The following is a 23,071-nucleotide window of genomic DNA, read 5'->3' on the forward strand; positions in this document are numbered from 1 at the left end:
AAAACCAAGCATGAATGAAGCCAATGTTGAGAGTTTAATCTTACGGTGATATTTTCTGGTTCAGAAGTACACACCACACATGAATGTAGGGAAAGAGGTAGCAGTACAGATGTTTCTACTGTTCAGTTGAGGGAACCCTAAACCAGTAGATCTAAGCATAGCTTACTGTAATCAATGTGTATTGGGGTTATCTGATTAGATATTGTGAAATGTTTAAATGTTGCTTACGAGAGTAAAGGCTATTGGAAAAATGTTACAAAACTTACCCATAAAGTTGCTGATATAAAGACTTTATGTATAATTGCTTCTGAGATGCCTAGTGTGGAGTTCATAGCTGACCATTCTATCATAGGAGACTTGTACCATTCCTGCATTATTCATTTGGTTTGATCTTAGAAGGTCATTTTCCCTTTTTTATTAATTTTCCCTTTTCCCTAAAGTGAAATGAAAGAATGGAGAAAAATTGAACTGTGAAAGGTCTGGGTTACACAAATTTAATTCTTATTATAACCCCAACTTAAGTATTGTCCAGGAGAGGAAGACTTTGCTGCTATATAATTTTAATGCTGAATATCAACTATTAAAGAAATATAACTTAAGCCCACAAAGCAGGGAAAGAACACTGTATTTTCATGAATACACCAAAACCAATGAACTTTTGGAAGCCACACAGTAGTCAATCTCTTACAAACTCATTGACATCTCTTCTTTAGAAATGTATTACCCAGAGTTGGTAATGGACAGGGAGGCCTGGCATGCTGCAGTTCATGGGGTCGCAAAAAGTCGGACATGACTGAGTGACTGAACTGAATTGAACTACCCAGTTACCTTTTCCCCACTTAATGGTGACATTAGTCCATAATTATCTGCTGCCAACTCATTAAAGTTCCTTGAACTCATGGTTTCATCTCTTTATGTTTCTGTTGCCACTTCTGTAAAAAGGAATGAAAATTAAAATATCTCTATGCTTTAAAGTAAGATTAAAATACTTTTTAAGTTTAATTTTAAAAAGATTTTTAAGTCAATAGACTATAGCCAACTTTATGACTCTTAAAAGAAGCTACTATAAATGCTTTAGAAATCTCTCTTAAGTAGTAAACTTATGATTATAATTTGGTAGCAATTAAATGAACTCCCTCACTTTATCCAACTCTTAAATCATGGGCATTCTTCTTTATTCAGCATGATAGTTCAAACAGAATTCTACAAAACATATTTAGCAGTTATCCTTCCAGATGTTGTAACATTTAAATTTTGAGAAAATATTAGCTACTTAAAAAGCATGTTATCTTAATAATAATGCATGTTTAGAGTAGCACAACCTTTGGAGTATGTAAAGATGTTCTGCCTCACGTGGTGTTCAGAGATTAAACACAATTTATTATGAAGTTATCAATTTTCCTGAAGTGTGGATGCTTTGAATACTACAGAGAGAGATCATGCATTTGTCCTCTGGGATACTGTGCCCCACCAGGAAATACTTATTAACAGAAGATGGCCAAGGAGTACAATTCATTGTAATCCCTAAAGTCATATTTTTTTGGTCATTTGAAACATTTTTAATAGCCTAGAAAATTTCAATAGTATCTCTGGAGATAATGACTACCACTTATTTTTTAAAGGTTGGACAGAATTAATTACTGAGTATGTGAGCCTGAAGGGTTCTGCTTTGGAAAGTTATATATATATATATATATATATATATATATATATATATATATATTTAAATATATATACTCTTGCCTGGAAAATCCCATGGACAGAGGAGCCCGGTATGCGGCAGTCCATAGGGTTGCAAAGAATCGGACACGACTGAGTAACTTCACTTTCACTTTTCACTTTCATGCATTGGAGAAGGAAGTGGCAACCCACTCCAGTGTTCTTGCCTGGAGAATCCCAGGGACGAGGGAGCCTGGTGGGGCTGCCGTCTATGGGGTTGCACAGAGTCGGACACGACTGAAGCAACTTAGCAGCAGCAGCAAACCTATATTTTAATCCATGGCTTTATTTTTTTTCCGGGCTTTTTACTTTAAATACAAGTATCATAGATTTCAATTAATACAAAAAAGAAATCAAAATTGTTGCTAGTTAGCAGCTTTCAGTTACTGGTATAGTTTAAGCTATATGAAACCTACAGTCTACTTGCAAACCATACAGTTTTGTGTCATGTGTTTTGCTGTCACCTTAAATCATTTTGTTTGTTTTCTTCCAATTTAACTGACATATAATTGACACCCAGCACTGTAGTATAAGTTTAAGGTGTATAGTGATTATACACCTTATTATATACCTTATTATACACCTTTAAGAGTATAATGATTTGAATTACATATCATGAAATGATTATCATTATAAGTTTAGTGAATATTTGTAATCTCATATACATACAAATATAAGATACAGAAATTTTTTTCCTTGTGATGAGATTTCTTAGGATTTACTTTCTTAACAGCTTTCATATATAACATACAGCACTGTAATTCAATCATTTTGTACATTACATCCCAGTACTTATTTATAACTGGAAGTTTATACATTTTGACTACCCTGATTCAGTTCTGTTTCACAACACTCTCTGCCTCTGGCAATCACAATTCTGATATTCTCTTCTACAAGTATTTTTTAATTTACTTTGAAGTAGAAATGACCTGCAATTCTACGTTAGTTCCTCTTAGACAACACAGTTCAGTTCATTTCAGTCCCTCGGTCATGTCCGACTCTTTGCGACCCCATGGACTGCAGCACATCAGGCTTCCCTGTCTATTAATAACTCTGGGAGCCTATTTAAACTCATGTCCCTCGAGTTGGTGATCATCCAACCATCTCATTCTCAGTCCTCCCCTTCTCCTCCTGCCTTCAATCTTTCCCAGCATCAAGGTCTTTTCACATGAGTCAGTTCTTCACATCAGGTGGCCAAAGTATTGGTATTTCAGCTTCAGCATCAATCTTTCCAATGAATATTCAGGACTGATTTCCTTTAGGATGGACTGGTTGGATCTCCTTGTAGTCCAAGGGACTCTCAAGAGTCTTCTTCAACAACACAGTTCAAAAGCATCAGTTCTTCAGAGCTCAGCTTTCTTTATAGTCCAACTCACACCCATACATGACTACTGAAAAAACCATAGCTTTGGAGCTAAACCTTTTCAATTTTGCTTGTCTGTGAAACTTTTTATCTCTCTATCACATCTGAATAAAAGCCTTGCCATATAGATTATTCTTGGCTATAGGTTTTTTGCTTTCATCATTTTTAATATAAAGCATTACTCTCTTTTTGCCTACAGAGCTTCTGCTGAAAAGTCAGCTGATAGTATAATGAGAGCTCACTTTTCATAACCTGTTGCTTTCCACTTGCTGCTTATATTGTTCTATCTTTATCTTTAATTTTTGCCACTTTTTTTTCAGTTCAGTTCATTTTTATTTGTATATCTGAGCTAGGTCTTAATCCATTAAGTATATGGTGTATATGTAATTTGGGAACAATTTTTTTTTATTTTATTTATTTATTATTTTTTTTACTTTACAATATTGTATACTTACATTACACTTTGTCTTGATGTGGTCCCCTTGGGACTTTCTGTTTTGTATTCTCTGTGCTTCCTATACCTGAATGTCTGTTTCCTTTCCCAGGTTGGGGAAAGTTTTACCTAATATGTCTTCAATATGTTCTCATCCCCTTTCTCTCTTTTTTCTCTTTTTGGGACTCCTTCAATATTTTGCAATGGTAAAGAAGCTGCCTGCCAATGCAGGAGATGCAAGAGATATAGGTTTGATCTCTGTGTCAGGAAGATCCCCTAAAGTTGAAAACAGCAAGCTGTTCTAGTATTCTTGCCTGGAAAACTCCATGGACAGAGGAGCCTGGTGGACTACAGTCCATGGGGCTGTAAAGAGTCAGATACAACTGAATGACTAAGAACATGCACACCATGTGTCAAACATATCTAATTTTTAAATAAAAGAATTTTTTTTTTTCCTGAGATCCTGTATCTTCTTTGCTATCATTATTCTGACACTTTTTCCTGAGAGGTTGCCTATCTCCACTTCACTTAATTGTTTTTCTGGGGCTTTATCTTGTTCTTTCATCTGGTACATATTCCTCTACTGATTCGCTTTGTTGAATCTGTGATTATGGTTTTCTTTCTGCAGGTTGCAAGGTTGTAGTTATTGCTTCTGTTATCTGCCCGCTAATGTATGAGACTATCTGAGAGGATTTTTCAAGCTTTCTGAGGGGAGGGACTAGTGGTGGGTAGAGCTGGGTATTGTCCCTCTGGTGGTCAGTCTTGCACTCAGTAAAACTTTAATCTGCTTGTCTGCTGATTGATGGGGCTGTGTTCCCAACCTCTTTGTTGTTTGGCCTGAGGTGACCAAGCACTGGAGCCTACAAACTGTTCGGTGGTGCTAGTGGCTATTTCTGGAAGGGCTGACTTCAATGAGTACTTCCCAGAACTGATCCTTCCAGTGTCTTCTTCGCTGGACTGAGCCACAGCCACCCCGAACTCTGCAGAAGACCTTTCAATATTACCAAGCAAATCTTGCCTAGTCTCTTATGGGTTTACTATTTTTCCCTCTCTGGGTCCTAGTGTGCACAAGACTTTGTGTGTGCCCTCCAAGAATGGAGCTTCTGTTTTCTCCAGTGTTGTGGAAGTCCTGCAATCAGACCCCAGTGGTCTTCAAAGCCAGATTCTCTGGGGACTCTTCCTCCCATTCCTGACCTCCAGCTGGGAAGTTTGACATGGGGCCCAGAATTCTCCTGTGGAATAACTTCTGTGGTATAATTATTTTTCAGTTTGTGGGTCACTTACCTGCTGGGTATGGGATTCGATTTTATTATGACCACACCCCTTTTATTGATTCATTCTGGCTTCCTCTTTGTCTTTGGATGTGGGGTATCTTTTTCTGATAGGTTTTTTCATGGTTGTTCAGCAGTTGTGAATTCCTTTCACATGAATTTAATTTCATCACTGCTCAGATTCTCTAGCTGTGATACACAAACTTAGTTGCTGTGCAGTGTGTGGGATCTAAGTTCCTCAACCAGGGATGAAACCCATGTTCCCTGCATTGCAAGGTGGATTCTTAACCACTGGACCACCAGGGAAGTCTCTGAGATTTATTTTTAAATGCTCAAATACCTAAGATACATTGATGAACAGATAATGATTACTAGGCAGAGTTTTCCACAGACACAGACCAATACAAAAAATGCATCTATATCTATAGCAATCTACCTATCTATCATCTATCTATCTATCTATCCATAGAGAGACAGAGACAGAATTTTCTCACACAAAAGTAATGATTGATAAGCCTGAAATTTCTAAGTGGGCCTGACAGCTGAAAATTCAGGTAAGAATTGAAGCTGCATCTTGAGTCTGAATTCTGTAGGACAGGAATCTGGAAATTTAGGCCAGACTTCTATGTTGCAATCTTAGAAAGAATTCTTTCTTTCTTGGTTTATATCAGTCTTTCTTAATTAAGGCATTTAGTTGATTGGATGAGGCCCACACAACATTATAAAGGTTAAGTGAAGTGAGTGAAAGTCACTCAGTCATGTTCAACTCTTTGCAACCCCGTGGACTGTCCGTGGAATTCTCCAGCCCAGCATACTGAAGTGGGTAGCCTTTCCCTTCTCCAGGGTACCTTCCCAACCCAGGATCGAATCCAGGTCTCCCGCATTGCAGGCAGATTCTTTACCAGCTGAGCCAAAAGGGAAGCTCATAAAGGGTTATGTACTTTACTAAAAATTTACCCACTTAAATGATAATCACATCTAAAAAAAAAATCACAACAACATCTAGATGGTTGCTTAACCAGCCTAGACAAGTTGAAGTCCACCCTTTGTTTATGTGGCATCCATACACATCTTCTTAAACAGTACTAAATATGCAAATAAAAAAATAACAGGGTGGAATGGGTAAAAGTGCTTAAAATGTACAAAATTCCAGTTAAAAGACAAATAGGTATGGGGGTGTAATAATAGCATGGTGACTATAGTTAACAATACTGTATTGTATCTTTAGAAGTTGCTAAGAGAATAAATCTTAACAGTTCTTATGAGAAAAAAATGTGTACTTATGAGTGATGATGGATGTTAACTATATATACGTCTAATACAATGTTATATCTCAATTTAAATAAATAAATAAGAAAGTGTCAAAGACTGACTGGACTAGAAAAACAATAGTTAGCTATAAGCTAAGCTATTTAAAAGAGGCATCTAACATAAAAGGACATGGAAAAGTTGAGAGGAAAAAGGATGGAAAAAGATAATTGAATCATGCAAATAATAACCAAAACAAAACTGATATGGCTTTATTAACATTAGAAAAAATAAAGCTTAGTAAAGAGGATATATAAGAGGATAATAAGGAGAGGTGCCGATTCTAAGCTTTGCATGAAGTTAATAACATCTTTCAAAATATATAACTAAATATGGTATAGAATGAAAGGAAACTGATGAATTTACCACCATAGTAGGATATTTTCAACACATTTTTTTCTCGATAATTATCACATTTAAAGGGAAAAAAATGAAGATACACTATTTAAACCACATGATTAACTGGTTATATCTAATTGGTATATACACAATGGAACCAAAGTTACATTATTTTTTTAGCTTACTATGATATAGTTTCAAAACTTTTCCACTTACTGTATCATGAAACAAATTTTAACAAATTTCAGAGAACTAGTATTATACAGACATCCTTCTCCAACAACAATAATTAGAAAGTATTAACAAAAAGAAAAAAGAAAAAAACTGATACTAGAAATTGAGAATGTGCTTTTAAATAACTTATGATCCAAAATAAATTGTAATAAAAACAGAAAATATTAAAAACTAAACAGTTGTCGAAATGTGTTTTCAGATATGTAGAATACAGCTTAAACAGTACTTTAAAATTTATGATCTTAAATGTTTACTTTATAGAAGAAAGGATGAAATATAATTTTTGAATGACACAAATTCAGAAATTAGTTCTTAAAAAAAGAAAAGAGAAAGAACATAATTATACCTTTCCTTATCTTTTTCTAAAATTTTATTTATTTATTTACTTTTGGCTGTGCTGGGTCTTTGTTGCTGCATGGGCTTTTCTTTAGCTGTGCTAAGCAGAGCTACTCTCTAGATGTGGTATGCAGGTTTCTCATTGCAGACTTCTCTTGTTGAGGAGCCACAGGCTCTAGGGTGTGGGCTTTAGTAGTTGTGGCATGTGAGCTCAGGAGTTGTGGCTCCTGGGCTCTAGAGCACAGGATCAATAGTTTTGTGGCGCACAGGCTTAGTTGCTCCACACAGATTAAGCAACTCCACAGCATGTGGGATCTTCCTAGACTGGGGGTTGAGCCCATGTCTCCTGCATTGGCAGGTGGATTCTTTACCACTGAGGCACCAGGGAAGCCCCTCTGCTTATCTTTTGTATACCCAAAAGTATACTAATCTTCTCCCCAAAAAAGAATGCAAAATCCTTAGATGAGATTCACTCTCCTGTTTGTTATTCTATAACTTAAATACTATGATATAAAGTTAAAATGTATATGTATATATGTGTGTGTATATATGTATGCATGTATGTACGTATAAGGAAAGTCAATACATTTTATGTTTCATGATAAGAAAATGAGAGAAAAAATTTAAAGACATTTGCTTAATATAATGTACATGTATATGTAATATGTAAAATGTATATATATTATACATTTACAGGTTTACATATATATATGTGGGGGACTATATATATGATATAACTCATAAACACAAACACATGCATAGCAACATAAAAGAAATACTCATAACAATTACAATCCTCATTTCTGTAATTGGTCACATGGTTGTAGCTGGATAATTATCATCTTTCATTACACATTACATATTTCCTGTGCCGTCAGCAAGTACCTCAGATAGTTGTGGATTTTTTACCTTGTGGGGTGATCCAAGCCATTCCTGAAGTGTCAGGGACATTAGTAGTCCTACCTGAATTAGGTTGTTGTAATTTTCCATTGACCTTAGTCATACGACATGGTAGCATTAAGAGAACCTTAAGGGATACCCTCGATTCCAGACATAATCTTCCTTATCACTGTCATAGACGACCAGTCCAATTTATTTCCCTTTGGTTGTTCATATCAATTACCCCAACTAGGATAGTAATTTCCTTTTGTCTGTTGATCAGGTGGTATGAGCCCAAAATGGCTAGGTGGCAGTCTTAACTTCTGGTTCCTTATTGTTTCTCTTGGTCTATATACTTCTTTTGGAAGTAAGATCTCTAGGCAAGCAAAGCATAAGTTTCTAAGGACTAAAAGCAAAAATTTGGCTAATGTGTCACTAGAAGTAATAGTGAGTGGTGCCCTCCCGTGTTCACCCTTTGATTGCTGGACCTGTGAAACAGCACCACATAGTGGCCACTGATTTAGAGCATACACAGCCAAGGAGAACCTGGCCTCAACTAAGCAACATATTGCCAAAGCACTGGTGCTATAATTGAGTCTTCAAAATATCATTCCCCTGTATCAAGCCCTCGGCTTAAGAACATGGTAAGATCAATGATTTTCATAATCATGGGCCCATTTCCATGCTTCTTTCTGTGTAGTAAGTTCATTGATCAGAAGCAATGCTCTTATAGAAGAGTAACAGAACAGTGGATAAGGCATTCCACTGTTGGTACTACTACTGGTGCATTTGGCAGAAGCACTGCATTCAAGGAGTGAAAACCTCACCCAGAAAAAGTTCCTATTTCATTAAAAACAAAAATAATGCCCTTCCTTAATGGGAGTGATACAAAACACCCTGATGTTGGGAAAGACTGAAGGCAAAAAGAGAATGGTGTGGCAGAGGATGAGATGGTCAGATAACACCATTGAATCAATTGAACATGAATTTGAGCAAACTCAAATAGTGAGAGTTTATAAATAGCAGAAGATAGTGAATAGCAGAGGAGCCTGGCATGCTGTAGTCCATGGGGTCATAAAGAGTCCGCCAGGACTTAGCTACTGAATAACAACAGCCAGGTACCTGTCTGATCACCACAGGAATAGTGTTACATCAGGGATTCAGAGTTGGACTCTCCTGCTGACACTTGGCCCGTCAGCAGTGACCATAACAAGGTAGTCCTTGGTGAGTGTAAGTTCATGTTGCTGAGCCCAAACATGAAGCTTATCCCTGCCACTATGATCAGTTTGTTTATAAGCCCACTGAGCAATGATAGGTCTGGGGAAACAGGCTGACAGGTATTTACAGGCTGACAAGTTATCCCATCCATTTGATTATTAAAATCTTTCTCTGCTAAGGTCACACTGTGGTGAGCATTCTCATAGGACACAAATATCTTCATATTTTTAACATGTTAAGAGAGGTCTAACCACATATCTTTTTCCCAGACCTCTTTACCTATTTTCCAATCATGTTCCTTCCAAATATCTGACCATTCACTAAGCCTCTGGCTCTAGCAAATGAATCTGTACACAGTTGCACATCTGACCATTTTTTCTGCCAAGAAAAGTGAATTACCAGGTGCACTTCTTAAAGTTCTGCCCAGGGAGGAGAATTTCCCTTCAGCACTGTTCTTCAGGGATGTTCCAGAAAGGAACAGTAGAGCAAGAGCTTTTCATTTTAGGTGTAATACCTGTGTAAGTACAAAACCGTCTATAAACCAGATGAGTCTTTCTTCCTGTCGGCTGATTGTGGAAAACTCCTCATGGAGCAATAGGTACAGGTTGGGAGAAAGAAAGTGCAGGAATGGGAACCAGGGGCATTTGGGCCACTTCTTCATGTAACTTATTTGTGCCTTCAGGGCCTGCTTGGCCCAAAGTTATATATACCACTTCCAGTGGTATATATGATGGAATGTTATCGTGTGTGCCCATTTTTATGGCTTGGTCAAATCACACAGTTGATGATGGGCAACTCATATCGCAAGGCAACTTGGTGACCATGATTAAACCTTTAGTCTCAGAGCTATTTCTCAAAAGGATAGTAATGGTCTTTGGAGGATGGATCCAAAATTTTAAGGGCTTTCCCTGTGATTTACCTTCCAAAGCTCCAGACAATTTCCTTATGTGCCACTGACACTTCAAGCAGCACTGGATCTGCTGAATCATAAGGTCCAAGTGGCAGAGCACTTGGAGAGCAGCCTGGACCTGATGCAGAACTGTCAATTGTCTTGGGCCCCACTAAAAACTAGCAACTTTTCAGGTCACTCCATAAACAGACAAGAGCTTCAAATCCAAATAAAGAGTATGTTATTAGCAAAATCCACAAATATTGTGTCTTCAAAATTCCACAGGCATTGGATCTGGTTTTTGTTTACAGTAGTAGCCAGATGCAACAATTTATTATTTACCTCAGAAATAATATCTCAACATCCCCCATACCACTAGATGCCTAGATATTTCACTAACATAGAAAATCACTGGATTTTAGTAAAATTTACTTCCTACTCTTGAGACATAAAGGTCTTACTGATAAGTCTTCAAATCCCAAAGATTACCAATAAGTCATCAGAAACTAGAAGAGAGGCATAAAACAGGTTTTCTGGGAAAAGAGAAAACCCCTGGCTTACAATTTGATCTTGAACTTTGCAGCCTCCAGAATTGTGAAAAAGTAAAATTTTGTTATTGAAGCTACCTAGACTGTGACACATTGGCAACCCTAGCAAACCAATACGTCTGAGTACTCAAGTAAATGTATAGCAGCTTTATTTATAATGTCAAAACTGTAAATGCCTCACATACCAATCAGCAAATAATTAGATTAAAAATTGTGAGTTATTCATTCAGTCGTATACTTATAAAAATGTCAACTACTAATACAAGGTGGAACATTCATTATGCTGAATGAAAGACAGCTTATACATTAAAAACAATACTGAATCTCCACAAGAAATAAGGTATGATTTACAACCAGGTCACATCTATGCTTTTAGATTTCTATATTTCTTTTACTATACAGTAATATTCATTGACCTATTGACTGCCCCTTCTCCTATAATTCCAGATTATTAAGTATATTAAAATGAGTCATTATCTTGAATATAGTATTTATTACATGTGAAAAATAACCACAAAAGCATACAGAGAAAAAATAATTTTGTCATTTCATAAAGTTGACTGATTTCTACAAGGTAAAACAATTTTGTCATTTCCCAAAGTTGACTAATTTCTACAAGAAAAAACAAGTTTGTCATTTCTGAAAGTTGGCTGATTTCTACAAAAAAAAAATTAGTTTTGTCACCTCCTAAAGTTGACTGATTTATACAATATTTCTACATATTTCTGACAGGGTCACTTTTCCAGAATTATAAGATTCCTGTTAAATTCGCCTTCCACACACTGAAATCACTTCAAAGGAACACAAGAATTTACCAAGAATAGAGAGTCAAAATTTGTATAAAACCAATAAGTTACACAACTAGAACCCAGCAAACGCTCAATAAATGGTAATTATCTGTATCTTCTGTTATATGAGATCATTCCTAATAAATAAGGTAAGTTATATTTTGACATGACCTATTACATTCTGTTAATTTGTCCGTTTTCTCTGTCTACCCACTCTCTTCCAGGTAGAGAGTGCCTGTAGAGGAGGCAGTAAAGGAGCTCCAGTGTAGAGAAGTGTCTCAGTTTACATTTTGTTAGAGATTAATGTGCATAGAAGAATACAGACATTATTTTATCTTTTTTGTTGTTTGTTTTTTTTTAATTTTATTTTATTTTTAAACTTAACAAATTGTATTAGTTTTGCCAAATATCAAAATGAATCCACCACAGGTATACATGTGTTCCCCATCCTGAACCCTCCTCCCTCCTCCCTCCCCATACCATCCCTCTGGGTCGTCCCAGTGCACTAGCCCCAAGCATCCAGTATCGTGCATCGAACCTGGACTGGCAACTCGTTTCATACATGATATTTTACATGTTTCAATGCCATTCTCCCAAATCTTCCCACCCTCTCCCTCTGCAACAGAGTCCATAAGACTGTTCTATACCTCAGTGTCTCTTTTGCTGTCTCGTACACAGGGTTATTGTTACCATCTTTCTAAATTCCATATATATGCGTTAGTATACTATATTGGTGTTTTTCTTTCTGGCTTACTTCACTCTGTATAATAGGCTCCAGTTTCATCCACCTCATTAGAACTGATTCAAATGTATTCTTTTTAATGGCTGAGTAATACTCCATTGTGTATATGTACCATAGCTTTCTTATCCATTCATCTGCTGATGGACATCTACAGACATTATTTTAGATTAAGTCTAGTATTAAACTAATAACTAGAAACCAGATTCCTTCCTACAACACATGTCATTTTAATGAAAAAATATGAAAAACAAAACAGAAAGTTAGCTGACATCTATCTATTGATTTATCCTTGCCAGTAATCTAAAAGGTCAGTATATTGTAGCTATATAAAAAGTAATTATTGATGTTTTTTCCATTATGTCCTTTATGTCCTCAATGGGAAGTTGGCAAGTTGTTTAGACTCTCCTTGAGAATGAAAGTAAAAATAAATGGGTTGTTTACCAATTTGCCTGAATTTTGAAACCAGACACTATTCTTCCTTCTTCATTAAAAATAACTAGTATTTAAATTAACTAGTATATTGTGAATAAAACTGTAAATACAAGTATGCTTTCAGTTTTTAGTTAACTTTGAACAAATTTATCTGATTTACTATCAGAAAGTAAGACACTGGGCCACTAAACCTCATTCCTTTTTTTAAATTGCACTCTCAGCTTTTCCTCTTAGAAAGGCCAATATCAAAACCTGTTAATTCTTAAACTGCTACGACAAATTTACATGCAAGAATCTCCAGTATGTGGAAAAGGCAAAATTGAAGTAAATATTCAGTTAGCAAAGGTTCTGGTCACTAGTATTATTATGTTAAGAATTTATTGAGTAGATTACACCTCAAAAATGAAATAGATAATTAGGACTGTGAATGCTGGCCTTTGAAATTTGGAATGTAGAATTGGAGGTGGATATTCTAAGTCACATATGTATAGATGTTTATTGTTCTATGGAGGATCCCCCCTACAATTTCCACATCCTCAAACTTTACAAACAAAAAGAGGTCAAATACTCTATATCATTATATCAATTTATGTGGCTTTACCCAAACCACATTGACAAGATGTTTCAGTTTCTTAATGTGGTACAGTGAAAGAATATCATTTATAAAGTCTGGCCAGAAATAAAAATTGCATGTACTTCTGAAATAGAAAGACTCCCCTGGAGGTCACCATTTGGTCATCTTTATTACTGGAAGATGATGAGGCAGGAGTATTCTAGTGAGGAAGCACAATTTCGTAATCATTCTCAGCTGCACAGGAAGAAGACCTAATACTGCAAGGTCTCCTGAGAAGGGCATATTCTGTTTCTGGCCTTTCTCTTAATGGTCTCACTCTCTTTGCGATGTTCTCATAACCATCATCATTGGAGTTCAGGGAGGGTCTCCGATAGGGCCTATGATTAATGACAGTGTAACATACTTCTTCACAACCACTGACATTCTTATTTCCCTGCAAGTACAAAGAAAAAAGAAATCAAGGATCTAGAATCAATCATCAGATTTGAACTCCTTTTTTCTTGTCTAATGATGATCTTGCACCTCAGGTATTCAAGGCCCTTTCTCCAAGCCCTGATGTCTTAAAGACTTCATTTTAACAACATATCCTTTGCTTCAAACTGCCACTAATTCCGTGTTCCTTTCACTACAAATAATAAAAGAGAATAACAAGACACTGTTATCTCCCTGAACATCTAGAGAAGAGTAGTTGTGTACTTTATGTCACATATACTGAGGTATAATATATGCAACAATCAGAATCACAGATCTATAAGTAATTAATCAAATTGCATAACAATTCTTCATAGGATAAAATTTGATTAATGTAATTGAGAATCTAAATACATTTTCAATTGTATGGACCATGAAAGAAAAATTAAAATACTACTAATTAAATCAACAAAATGTTTGTGAATAATATTAAAAAGAATAAGTGTTTTTTCATCTGTTGATTGATATCTACCATATTTATAAATATAAAAGCTAAGTCCTGGACATAAAGATTAAAAAGGGAATGTGGAAAGCTAAAAAATAATATATGTTTTATGGTGGTCAGATTGTAGTTGTGAATTTGATTTACTTTTGTTATAGTAGCTTTGAAAATTAAAATATTAGACTTTGATAGACTTGAGAAAACAATACAAACTTACTAATTACCTAAATTTGTTAAAATATTTTTATTTTTTTATTTCTTTCTATTTTTGCATTATAATTTCCAGGAATAATATTTAAACTATGAAAGTCTTTGATAAATCCATTCAGAAATTGCATGTTAAGGAAGATCTACAAGTAGGTTTATATGAAGTTGTCTGTATTTTGCATTTATCACACAAATGTAACAATGATTGTATTACCTGATTAGAAGTGGATGGAACACCTTTACCTGGAGGGTAAAAATAAAAAGAAAGCAATCTAAGAGTTTTGGGACATCACAAATTGAGGGTAAGGAGATAATGAAAGGGTAGAAATAAATGATGAAACTTCGAAGAGGTCCACTGTCTAAACATGTCATGATCCCATGTTATTATTAAGGTTCTTAAGGAAGGACACATCTTTTGGGGCAACAACAATACTATCTTTCTGTGTAAATGATACATACCAAAGTTGGTGACTAAAAGTAAATTTTGAAGCTGGATAATAAAATTTTGTCCATAAATATGCTATGACAATACAGAATGGCAAGTATAAATAAAAAATAACTATTGCTATAAAATTAAGATATAAATGTTATAAAGTTATCATAGGAAAATCATACAACTCTTAAGATGAATAGTCATTATAGAGATAGGTACTGACATAACAAAAGTAACTATATCAAATTAAATACAGATTCAATTTGATTACAGCTATAAATACTGAATTATACATGTGTTAATCTAAGATTCACTGCTAATATTTTTAATAAATATGTTAGAACTATAGGTTACTATATTTAGACTACTAAATAGAGTTAAGTCTCAATTTGTAAAAGGAACATTGAATGATTCTTAAATCTACAACCTAATAGGCTTGAAAGTGATTGTGAGCAAAATCATAGAATATGTTAAATAAACAGATTCTATATAACAACAGTATGCTAGTAACTTTTAACACCTCATTGTTCTTCACAGAAAAGTCACATTCAATGCACTGATTTCAAATATGAATATTATATTTATCCATATAATAATATATCTTTATAAATATCACAGTATGTAACAAATCAATTAACCAAATATGTTTTAAAATTAGTATTGTTTTATAATCAGAAACTGAGGGAATTATGTAGCTTGAGCACAATTCAGTTGTAGCATTAGTGACAGTTTGGAGAACCAAGCACAAGTATGAAAGACATGAAAAACATCATACACCAGTGGGTGAAGTGGTTACAGCTTTTGGTGCTGAAAATGTTAACATATTTAAGAACAAGCATATTTATTCTAAGGTTAAAGATGTGAAACCTGCCATCATTGTGCTAAAGTTCAGCTAAATTCATATCCAGAGTAGACTTCTTACTTGAAGTCAGAACATTGAAAAAAATACATATGAGGCTTAGAACCAGAATGGAAATATCTGAGAAAATTTCTGATGACTGCAATTAACCTGAATTCCAAACTCCAAGAAAGATCATTGTGTCACATGAGGTGTTCCCGCTGGTCTTAGAGAGTGGGACTCCTCTTTCCTTTTGAAAACCCTGAAATTTATCTTGCAAAGGAAGACTAGCCAGTATCTCTTACCAAGAATACATTCTTTTTTTTTTTTTAAACTTTACATAATTGTATTAGTTTTGCCAAATATCAAAATGAATCCACCACAGGTATACATGTGTTCCCCATCCTGAACCCTCCTCCCTCCTCCCTCCCCATTCCATCCCTCTGGGTCGTCCCAGTGCACCAGCCCCAAGCATCCAGTATCGTGCATCGAACCTGGACTGGCAACTCGTTTCATACATGATATTTTACATGTTTCAATGCCATTCTCCCAAATCTTCCCACCCTCTCCCTCTGCAACAGAGTCCATAAGACTGTTCTATACCTCAGTGTCTCTTTTGCTGTCTCGTACACAGGGTTATTGTTACCATCTTTCTAAATTCCATATATATGCGTTAGTATACTATATTGGTGTTTTTCTTTCTGGCTTACTTCACTCTGTAGAATAGGCTCCAGTTTCATACATTCTTATTCATACTGAAGATAAAAATCAGATCCAAGCATACCCTTGACATAAAGTAGATTATAAAAGAAAGATAGATAAGACGAGGAGACCACTTTCTCCCCCACAAATTCATCAAAAGAACATTTGAACGCTGAGCAAATTCCACAAAACAACTTCTGAACACTGGCAGAGGACACCAGACACCCAGAAAGGCAGCTCATTGTCTTCGAAAGGAGGTAGGACAAAATATAAAAGATAAAAAGAGAGACAAAAGAGTTAGGGATGGACACCAGTCCTGGGAGGGAGTCGTAAAAGAGAAGTTCCAAACACCAGGAAACCCTCTCACCAGCGGGTCTGTGGGGAATCTTGGAATCTCAGAGGGCAACATAACCAGGTGGAAAAATAAATAAATAAAACGCACAGATTACGTGCCTAATGGCAACTCCCAGCGGAAAAGTAGCCCAGATGCTTGCGTTCACCACCAGCATGTGGGGGCTGAACAGGGAGGCACATGCTGCATTGTTTAGGGTAAAGACCAGGCTTGAATGCCCTGAGGGCAATATGAGGGAGCTAATGAGAGATACCAACTCAAACTGAGGGATAGCCAGAGAGGGGGAGAGAGAGAGAGAGAGAGAGAGAGAACTTTCCCACCTTAGGCACTGCCGGCCTGCTCACAGAACAAAGGACTGACTGAATACCAGAGGAGAACTAGCCAGCAGTGGACCAGCCTATCCCCTGCTGGAGGCAGAGAAGCAGGCGGGCAACAGCCAGAGCCAGAAAGGGGCAATCTTGGCCCCAGAGATGGCATCCTCTATCAAACTGCAAGCATGCTCCCAGTTGCTAACCAAGTTTTCCTGGGATCCTGGATGGTTGACATCCACCAGGAGGATTGCAGCCAGAGATCAGCTCCCCAGAAGAGACACAGGGCACACCTGAGATGGCACTCCCACTGCACACCCAGGAAACTGAGTGGCTGGGACGGGGGAGGTGATAAGACGCACCGCACCTGGGGAGTGTGTGCTCGCCAAGCACCTGGTCGTTTGAGCTGCTCAGACCTGGGAAGGGCACAAATCACAGGCCCAACCAAGTCTGCACGTTCGTGGAGTACCCGAGAAACTGAACCTGAGCAGCTTAGACCTGGGAAGTGCATGCAACCCAGGGCCTGCTTTAGACAGTTCCCTTGCAGAACAACCTGGAGCCTGAGCAGTGTAGACTGTGAAAGCACACACTCCGTGCACGGGGGCAAACCCAGTGTGGCCAAAACACTGCAAGCACTCCCCACGCACGCCAGTGATATTCATTTGCAGTGTTACTCTCTCCCCACACCACGACTGAACAAACGAGCCTAAATAAGTGACCACCTTCGCCCCCTTGTGTCAGGGTGGAAATTAGACACTGAAGAGACTTGCAAACAGAAGAAGCCAAAATAAACAGGGGGAACCAAAATAAACAGAGGGAATGACTTTGGAAGTGAGAGGTGCAACAGATTAAAACCCTGTAGTTAGCACCAATTACATTGGAAGGGGCCTATAGATCTTGAGAAGTATAAGCTGGAACAAGGAACTATCTGAAACTGAACTGACCCCACACTGCCCTCAACAGCTCCAGAGAAATTCCTACTTACAATTTTACTATTTAAAAAAATTTTTTTTATTTTCTTTTTATTTTTAAGTCCTCTTACTCCTTTAATTTTCATTTTTATAATCTACTATTGCAAAAACAAAAAAACCTATTTTTAAAGCAAACTTCATATATTTTTTAATAATTTTGTGATTTTGTTTTGCTTTTTTAATATTGTATTTTTGAGAGTTTAACCTCTACTCTAGATTTTTAATCTTTGCTTTTTGGTATTTGTTATTTTTGTACCTTTAAGAATCCAATCTTTAGTACCCATTTTTACTTGGGAGTGTGATTACTGGCTTGATTGCCCTCTCCCCTTTTTGACTCTCCTTTTTCTCCCCTAGGTCACCTCTATCTCCTCCCTCCCCCTTCACTTCTCTACCCAACTCTATGAATCTCTTTGGGTATTCTGGGCTGCGGAGAACACTTAGGGATCTGATTACTGGTTAGATCTGTCTCTCTGCTTTTGACCCCCCTCTTCTCCTCAGGGTCACCTGTATCTCTTTCCTCCCTCTTGTCTTCTGTTTGTAACTCCATGAACCTCTCTGGGTGTTTCAGGCTGTGGAGAGCACATAGGGATTTCATTACTGGCTAGATTGCTCTCTCCCCTTTTGATTCCCCCTCTTCTCCTCATGGTCACCTTTATCTCCCTCCTCCCTCTTCTCTTCTCCATGTAACTCAGCTAACGTTTCTGGGTGTCCCTCATTGTGGAGAATCTTTTCTCCATTAACCTAGATGTTTTATCATTTGTGCCGTATGGATGGAGAAGTCCTAAGGCTACTGTAAGAATAAGAGTGAAAACCAGAGGCAGGAGGCTTAAGTCCAAAACCTGAGAACAATAGAGAACCCCTGACTCAAGGGAACATTAATAAATAAGAGGTGATCCAAAAGCCTCCATAGCCACACTGAAACCAAGCTCCACCCATGAGCCAACAAGTTCCAGAGCAAGACATACCACACAAATTCTCCAGCAACACAGGAACATAGCCCTGAGCTTTAATATACAGGCTGCCCAAAGTCACACCAAACCCACTGACATCTCAAAACTCATTACTGAACACTTCATTGCACTCCAGAGAGTATAAATCCAGCTCCACCTACCAGAACATTGACACAAGCTTCCCTAACCAGGAAACCTTAACAAGCCACTCATCCAACCCAACCCACAGGGAGGAACCTCTATAATAAAGAGGAACCACAAACTGCCAAAATACAGAAAGGCCACCCCAAACACAGCAATCTAAACAAGATTAAAAGGCAGAAAAATACTCAGCAGATAAAGGAACATGATAAATGCCCACCAAACCAAACAAAAGAGGAGGAGATAGGGAGTCTACCTGAAAAAGAATTCAGAATAATGATACTAAAAATGATCCAAAATCTTAAAAATAAAATGGAGTTACAGATAAATAGCCTGGAGACAAGGATTGAGAAGATGTAAAAAAATGTTTAACAAGGACCTAGAAGAAATGAAAAAGAGTCAATCAATAATGAATAATGCAATAAATGAAATAAAAAACACTCTGGAGGGAACCAACAGTAGAATAACGGAGGCAGAAATTAGGGTAAGTGAGGTTGAAGATAGAATGGTAGAAATAAATGAAGCAGAGAGGAAAAAAGAAAAAAGAATTAAAAGAAATGAGACAACCTCAGAGACCTCTGGGACAATGTCAAACGCCCCAACATTCTAATCATAGGAGTCCCAGAAGACGAAGACAAAAAGAAAGGCCATGAGAAAATACTTAAGGGGATAGCAGTTGAAAATTCCCCTAAAATGGGGAAGGAAATAGTCACCCCAAACCAAGAAACCCAGAGAGTCCCAAACAGGATAAACCCAAGGTGAAACACCCCAAAACACATATTAATCAAATTTAAAAAGATCAAACACAAAGAACAAATATTAAAAGCAGCAAGGGAAAAACAACAAATAACACACAAGGGGATTCCCATAAGGATACCAGCTGATCTTTCAACAGAAACTCTTCAAGCCAGAAGGAAATGGTAGGACAACTTAAAGTGATGAAAGAGAAAAACTTACAACCCAGTTTACTATACCCAGCAAGGATCTCATTCAGATATGAAGGAGAAATCAAAAGCTTTACAGACAAGCAAAAGCTGAGAGAATTCAGCACTACCAAATCAGCTCTGTTAGGTCCATATCATTTCTGTCCTTTATCGAGCCCATCGTTGCATGAAATGTTCCCTTGGTATCTCTAATTTTCTTGAAGAGATCTCTAGTCTTTCCCATTCTGTTGTTTTCCTCTATTTCTTTGCATTGGTCGCTGAAGAAGGCTTTTGTATCTCTTCTTTCTATTCTTTGGAACTCTGCATTCAGATGCTTATATCTTTCCTTTTCTCCTTTGCTTTTCGCTTCTCTTCTTTTCACAGCTATTTGTAAGGCCTCCTCAGGCAGCCATTTTGCTTTCTTGCATTTCATTTTCCGTGGGTATCGTCCCGATCCCTGTCTCCTGTACAATATCACAAACCCCCGTCAATAGTTCATCAGGCACTCTATCTATCAGATCAAGTCCCTTAAATCTATTTCTCACTTCCACTGTATAATCATAAGGGATTTGATTTAGGTCATACCTCAATGGTCTAGTGTTTTTCGCTACTTTCTTCAATTTAAGTCTGAATTTGGCAATAAGGAGTTCATGATGTGAGCCACAGTCAGCTCCCGGTCTTGTTTTTGTTGACTGTACAGAGCTTCCCCATCTTTGGCTGCAAAGAATATAATCAATCTGATTTTGGTGTTGACCATCTGGTGATGTCCATGTGTAGAGTCTTCTCTTGTGTTGTTGGAAGAGGGTGTTTGCTATGACCAGTGCATTTTCTTGGCAAAACTCTATTAGTCTTTGCCCTGCTTCATTCCATATTCCAAGTCCAAATTTGCCTGTTATCAGGTGTTTCTTGACTTCCTACTTTTGCATTCCAGTCCCCTATGAAGAAAAGGACATCTTTTTTGGGTGTTAGTACTAAAAAGTCTTGTAGGTCTTCTTAGAACCATTCAACTTCAGCTTCTTCAGTGTTACTGGTTGGGGCATAGACTTGGAGGACAGAAATAGTATGAACCTAACAGAAGCAGTAGATTTTAAGAAAAGATGGCCAGGGATACACAGAAGAACTGTACAAAAAAAGATCTTCACAACCCAGATAATCACGATGCTGTGATCACTCACCTAGAGCCAGACATCCTAGAATGTGAAGTCAAGTGGGTCTTAGAAAGCATCACTACGAACAAAGCTAGTGGAGGTGATGGAATTCCAGTTGAGCTATTTCAAATCCTGAAAGATGATGCTGTGAAAGTGCTACACTCAATATGCTAGCAAATTTGGAAAACTCATCAGTGGCCCCAGGACTGGAAAAAGTCAGTTTTCATTCCAATCCCAAAGAAAGGCAATGCCAAAGAATGCTCAAACTACCACACAATTGCACTCATCTCACACGCTCGTAAAGTAATGCTCAAAGTTCTCCAAGCCAGGCTTCAACAGTACGTGAACTGTGAACTTCCAGATGTTCAAGCTGGTTTTAGAAAAGGCAGAGGAACCAGAGATCAAATTGCCAATATCCACTGGATCATGGAAAAAGCAAGAGAGTTCCAGAAAAACATCTATTTTTGCTTTACTGACTAAGCCAAAGCCTTTGACTGTGTAGATCACAATAAACTGTGGAAAATTCTTCAAGAGATGGGAATACCAGACCACCTGGCCTGCCTCTTGAGAAACCTATATTCAGGTCAGGAAGCAACAGTTAGAACTGGACATGGAACTACAGACTGGTTCTAAATAGAAAATGGAGTATGTCAAGGCTGTATATTGTCTCCCTGCTTATTTAACTTCTATGCAAAATACATGCTGAGAAATGCTGGGCTGGAAAAAGCACAAGCTGGAATCAAGATTGCTGAGAGAAATATCAATAACCTCAGATATGCAGATGACACCACCTTTATGGCAGAAAGTGAAGAGGAACTAAAAAGTCTCTTGATGAAAGTGAAAGAGGAGAGTGAAAAAGTTGGCTTAAAACTCAACATTCAGAAAACAAAGACCATGGCATCTGGTCCCATCACTTCATGGGAAATAGATGAGGAAACAGTGGAAACAGTGTCAGACTTTATTTTGGGGGGCTTCAAAATCACTGCAGATGGTGACTGCAGCCATGAAATTAAAAGATGCTTACTCCTTGGAAGGAAAGTTATGACCAACCTAGATACCATATTCAAAAGCAGAGACATTACGTTGCCAACAAAGGTCCGTCTAGTCAAGGCTATGGTTTTTCCAGTGGTCATGTATGGATGTGAGAGTTGGACTGTGAAGAAAGCAGAGCACTGAAGAATTGATGCTTTTGAACTGTGGTGTTGGAGAAGACTCTTGAGAGTCCCTTGGACTGCAAGGAAATCCAACCAGTCCATTCTGAAGGAGATCAGCCCTGGGATTTCTTTGGAAGGAATGATACTAAAGCTGAAACTGCAGTACTTTGGCCACCTTATGCGAAGAGTTGACTCATTGGAAAAGACTCTGATGCTGGGAGGGATTGAGGGTAGGAGGAGAAGGGGACAACAGAGGATGAGATGGCTGGATGGCATCACTGACTCAGTGGACCTGAGTCTGAGTGAACTCCGGGAATTGGTGGTGGACAGGGAAGCCTGGCATGCTGCGTGGGGTCTCAAAGAGTCAGACACGACTGAGCGACTGAACTGAACTGAACTGAAACCAGCTGTTCAACAAATGCTAAAGGATCTTCTCTAGACAGGAAACACAGAAAAGGTGTATAAACTCGGACCCAAAACAACAAAGTAAATGGCAATGGGATCATATTTATCAATAATTTAAAAAATGTAAATGGGTTGACTGCCCCAACCAAAAGACAAAGACTGGCTGAATGGATACAAAAACAAGACCCCTATATATTCTGTCTACAAGAGACCCACCTCAAAACAAAGGACACACAGACTGAAAGTGAAAGACTGGAAAAAGATATTTCATGCAAATGGAGACCAAAAGAAAGCAGGAGTAGCAATACTCATCAGATAAAATAGACTTTGAAATAAAGGCCGTAAAAAGAGACAAAGAAAGACACTGCATAATGATCAAAGGATCATTCCAAGAAGAAGATATAACAATTATAAATATATATGCACCCAACATAGGTGCACCACAATATGTAAGGCAAATGCTAACATGTGTGAAAGGGGAAATTAACAATAATACAGTAATAGTGGGAGACTTTAATACCACACTCACACCTATGGATAAATTAACTAAACA

At 37.4% G+C, this 23,071-nt stretch overlaps 1 protein-coding gene across 1 annotated transcript in view; it reads right to left on the minus strand.

The window, feature by feature from the left end:
- Positions 1–13,217: 13,217 nt before the first annotated feature.
- Positions 13,218–23,071, minus strand: part of GCSAML (germinal center associated signaling and motility like) — a 50,814-nt gene continuing 40,960 nt past the window's right edge. Inside the window, exons 4-5 of the mRNA XM_025292844.2 lie at positions 14,408–14,436; positions 13,218–13,506 (exon numbers count right to left, since the gene is read on the minus strand). Of these exons, the coding sequence (XP_025148629.1) occupies positions 13,273–13,506; positions 14,408–14,436 (263 nt within the window). The 3' untranslated portion in view covers positions 13,218–13,272. The remainder of the gene's footprint in view (positions 13,507–14,407; positions 14,437–23,071) is intronic.

This window comes from Bubalus bubalis, chromosome 9 (genome assembly GCF_019923935.1).
Source record: "Bubalus bubalis isolate 160015118507 breed Murrah chromosome 9, NDDB_SH_1, whole genome shotgun sequence".
Classification (NCBI taxonomy): domain Eukaryota; kingdom Metazoa; phylum Chordata; class Mammalia; order Artiodactyla; family Bovidae; genus Bubalus; species Bubalus bubalis.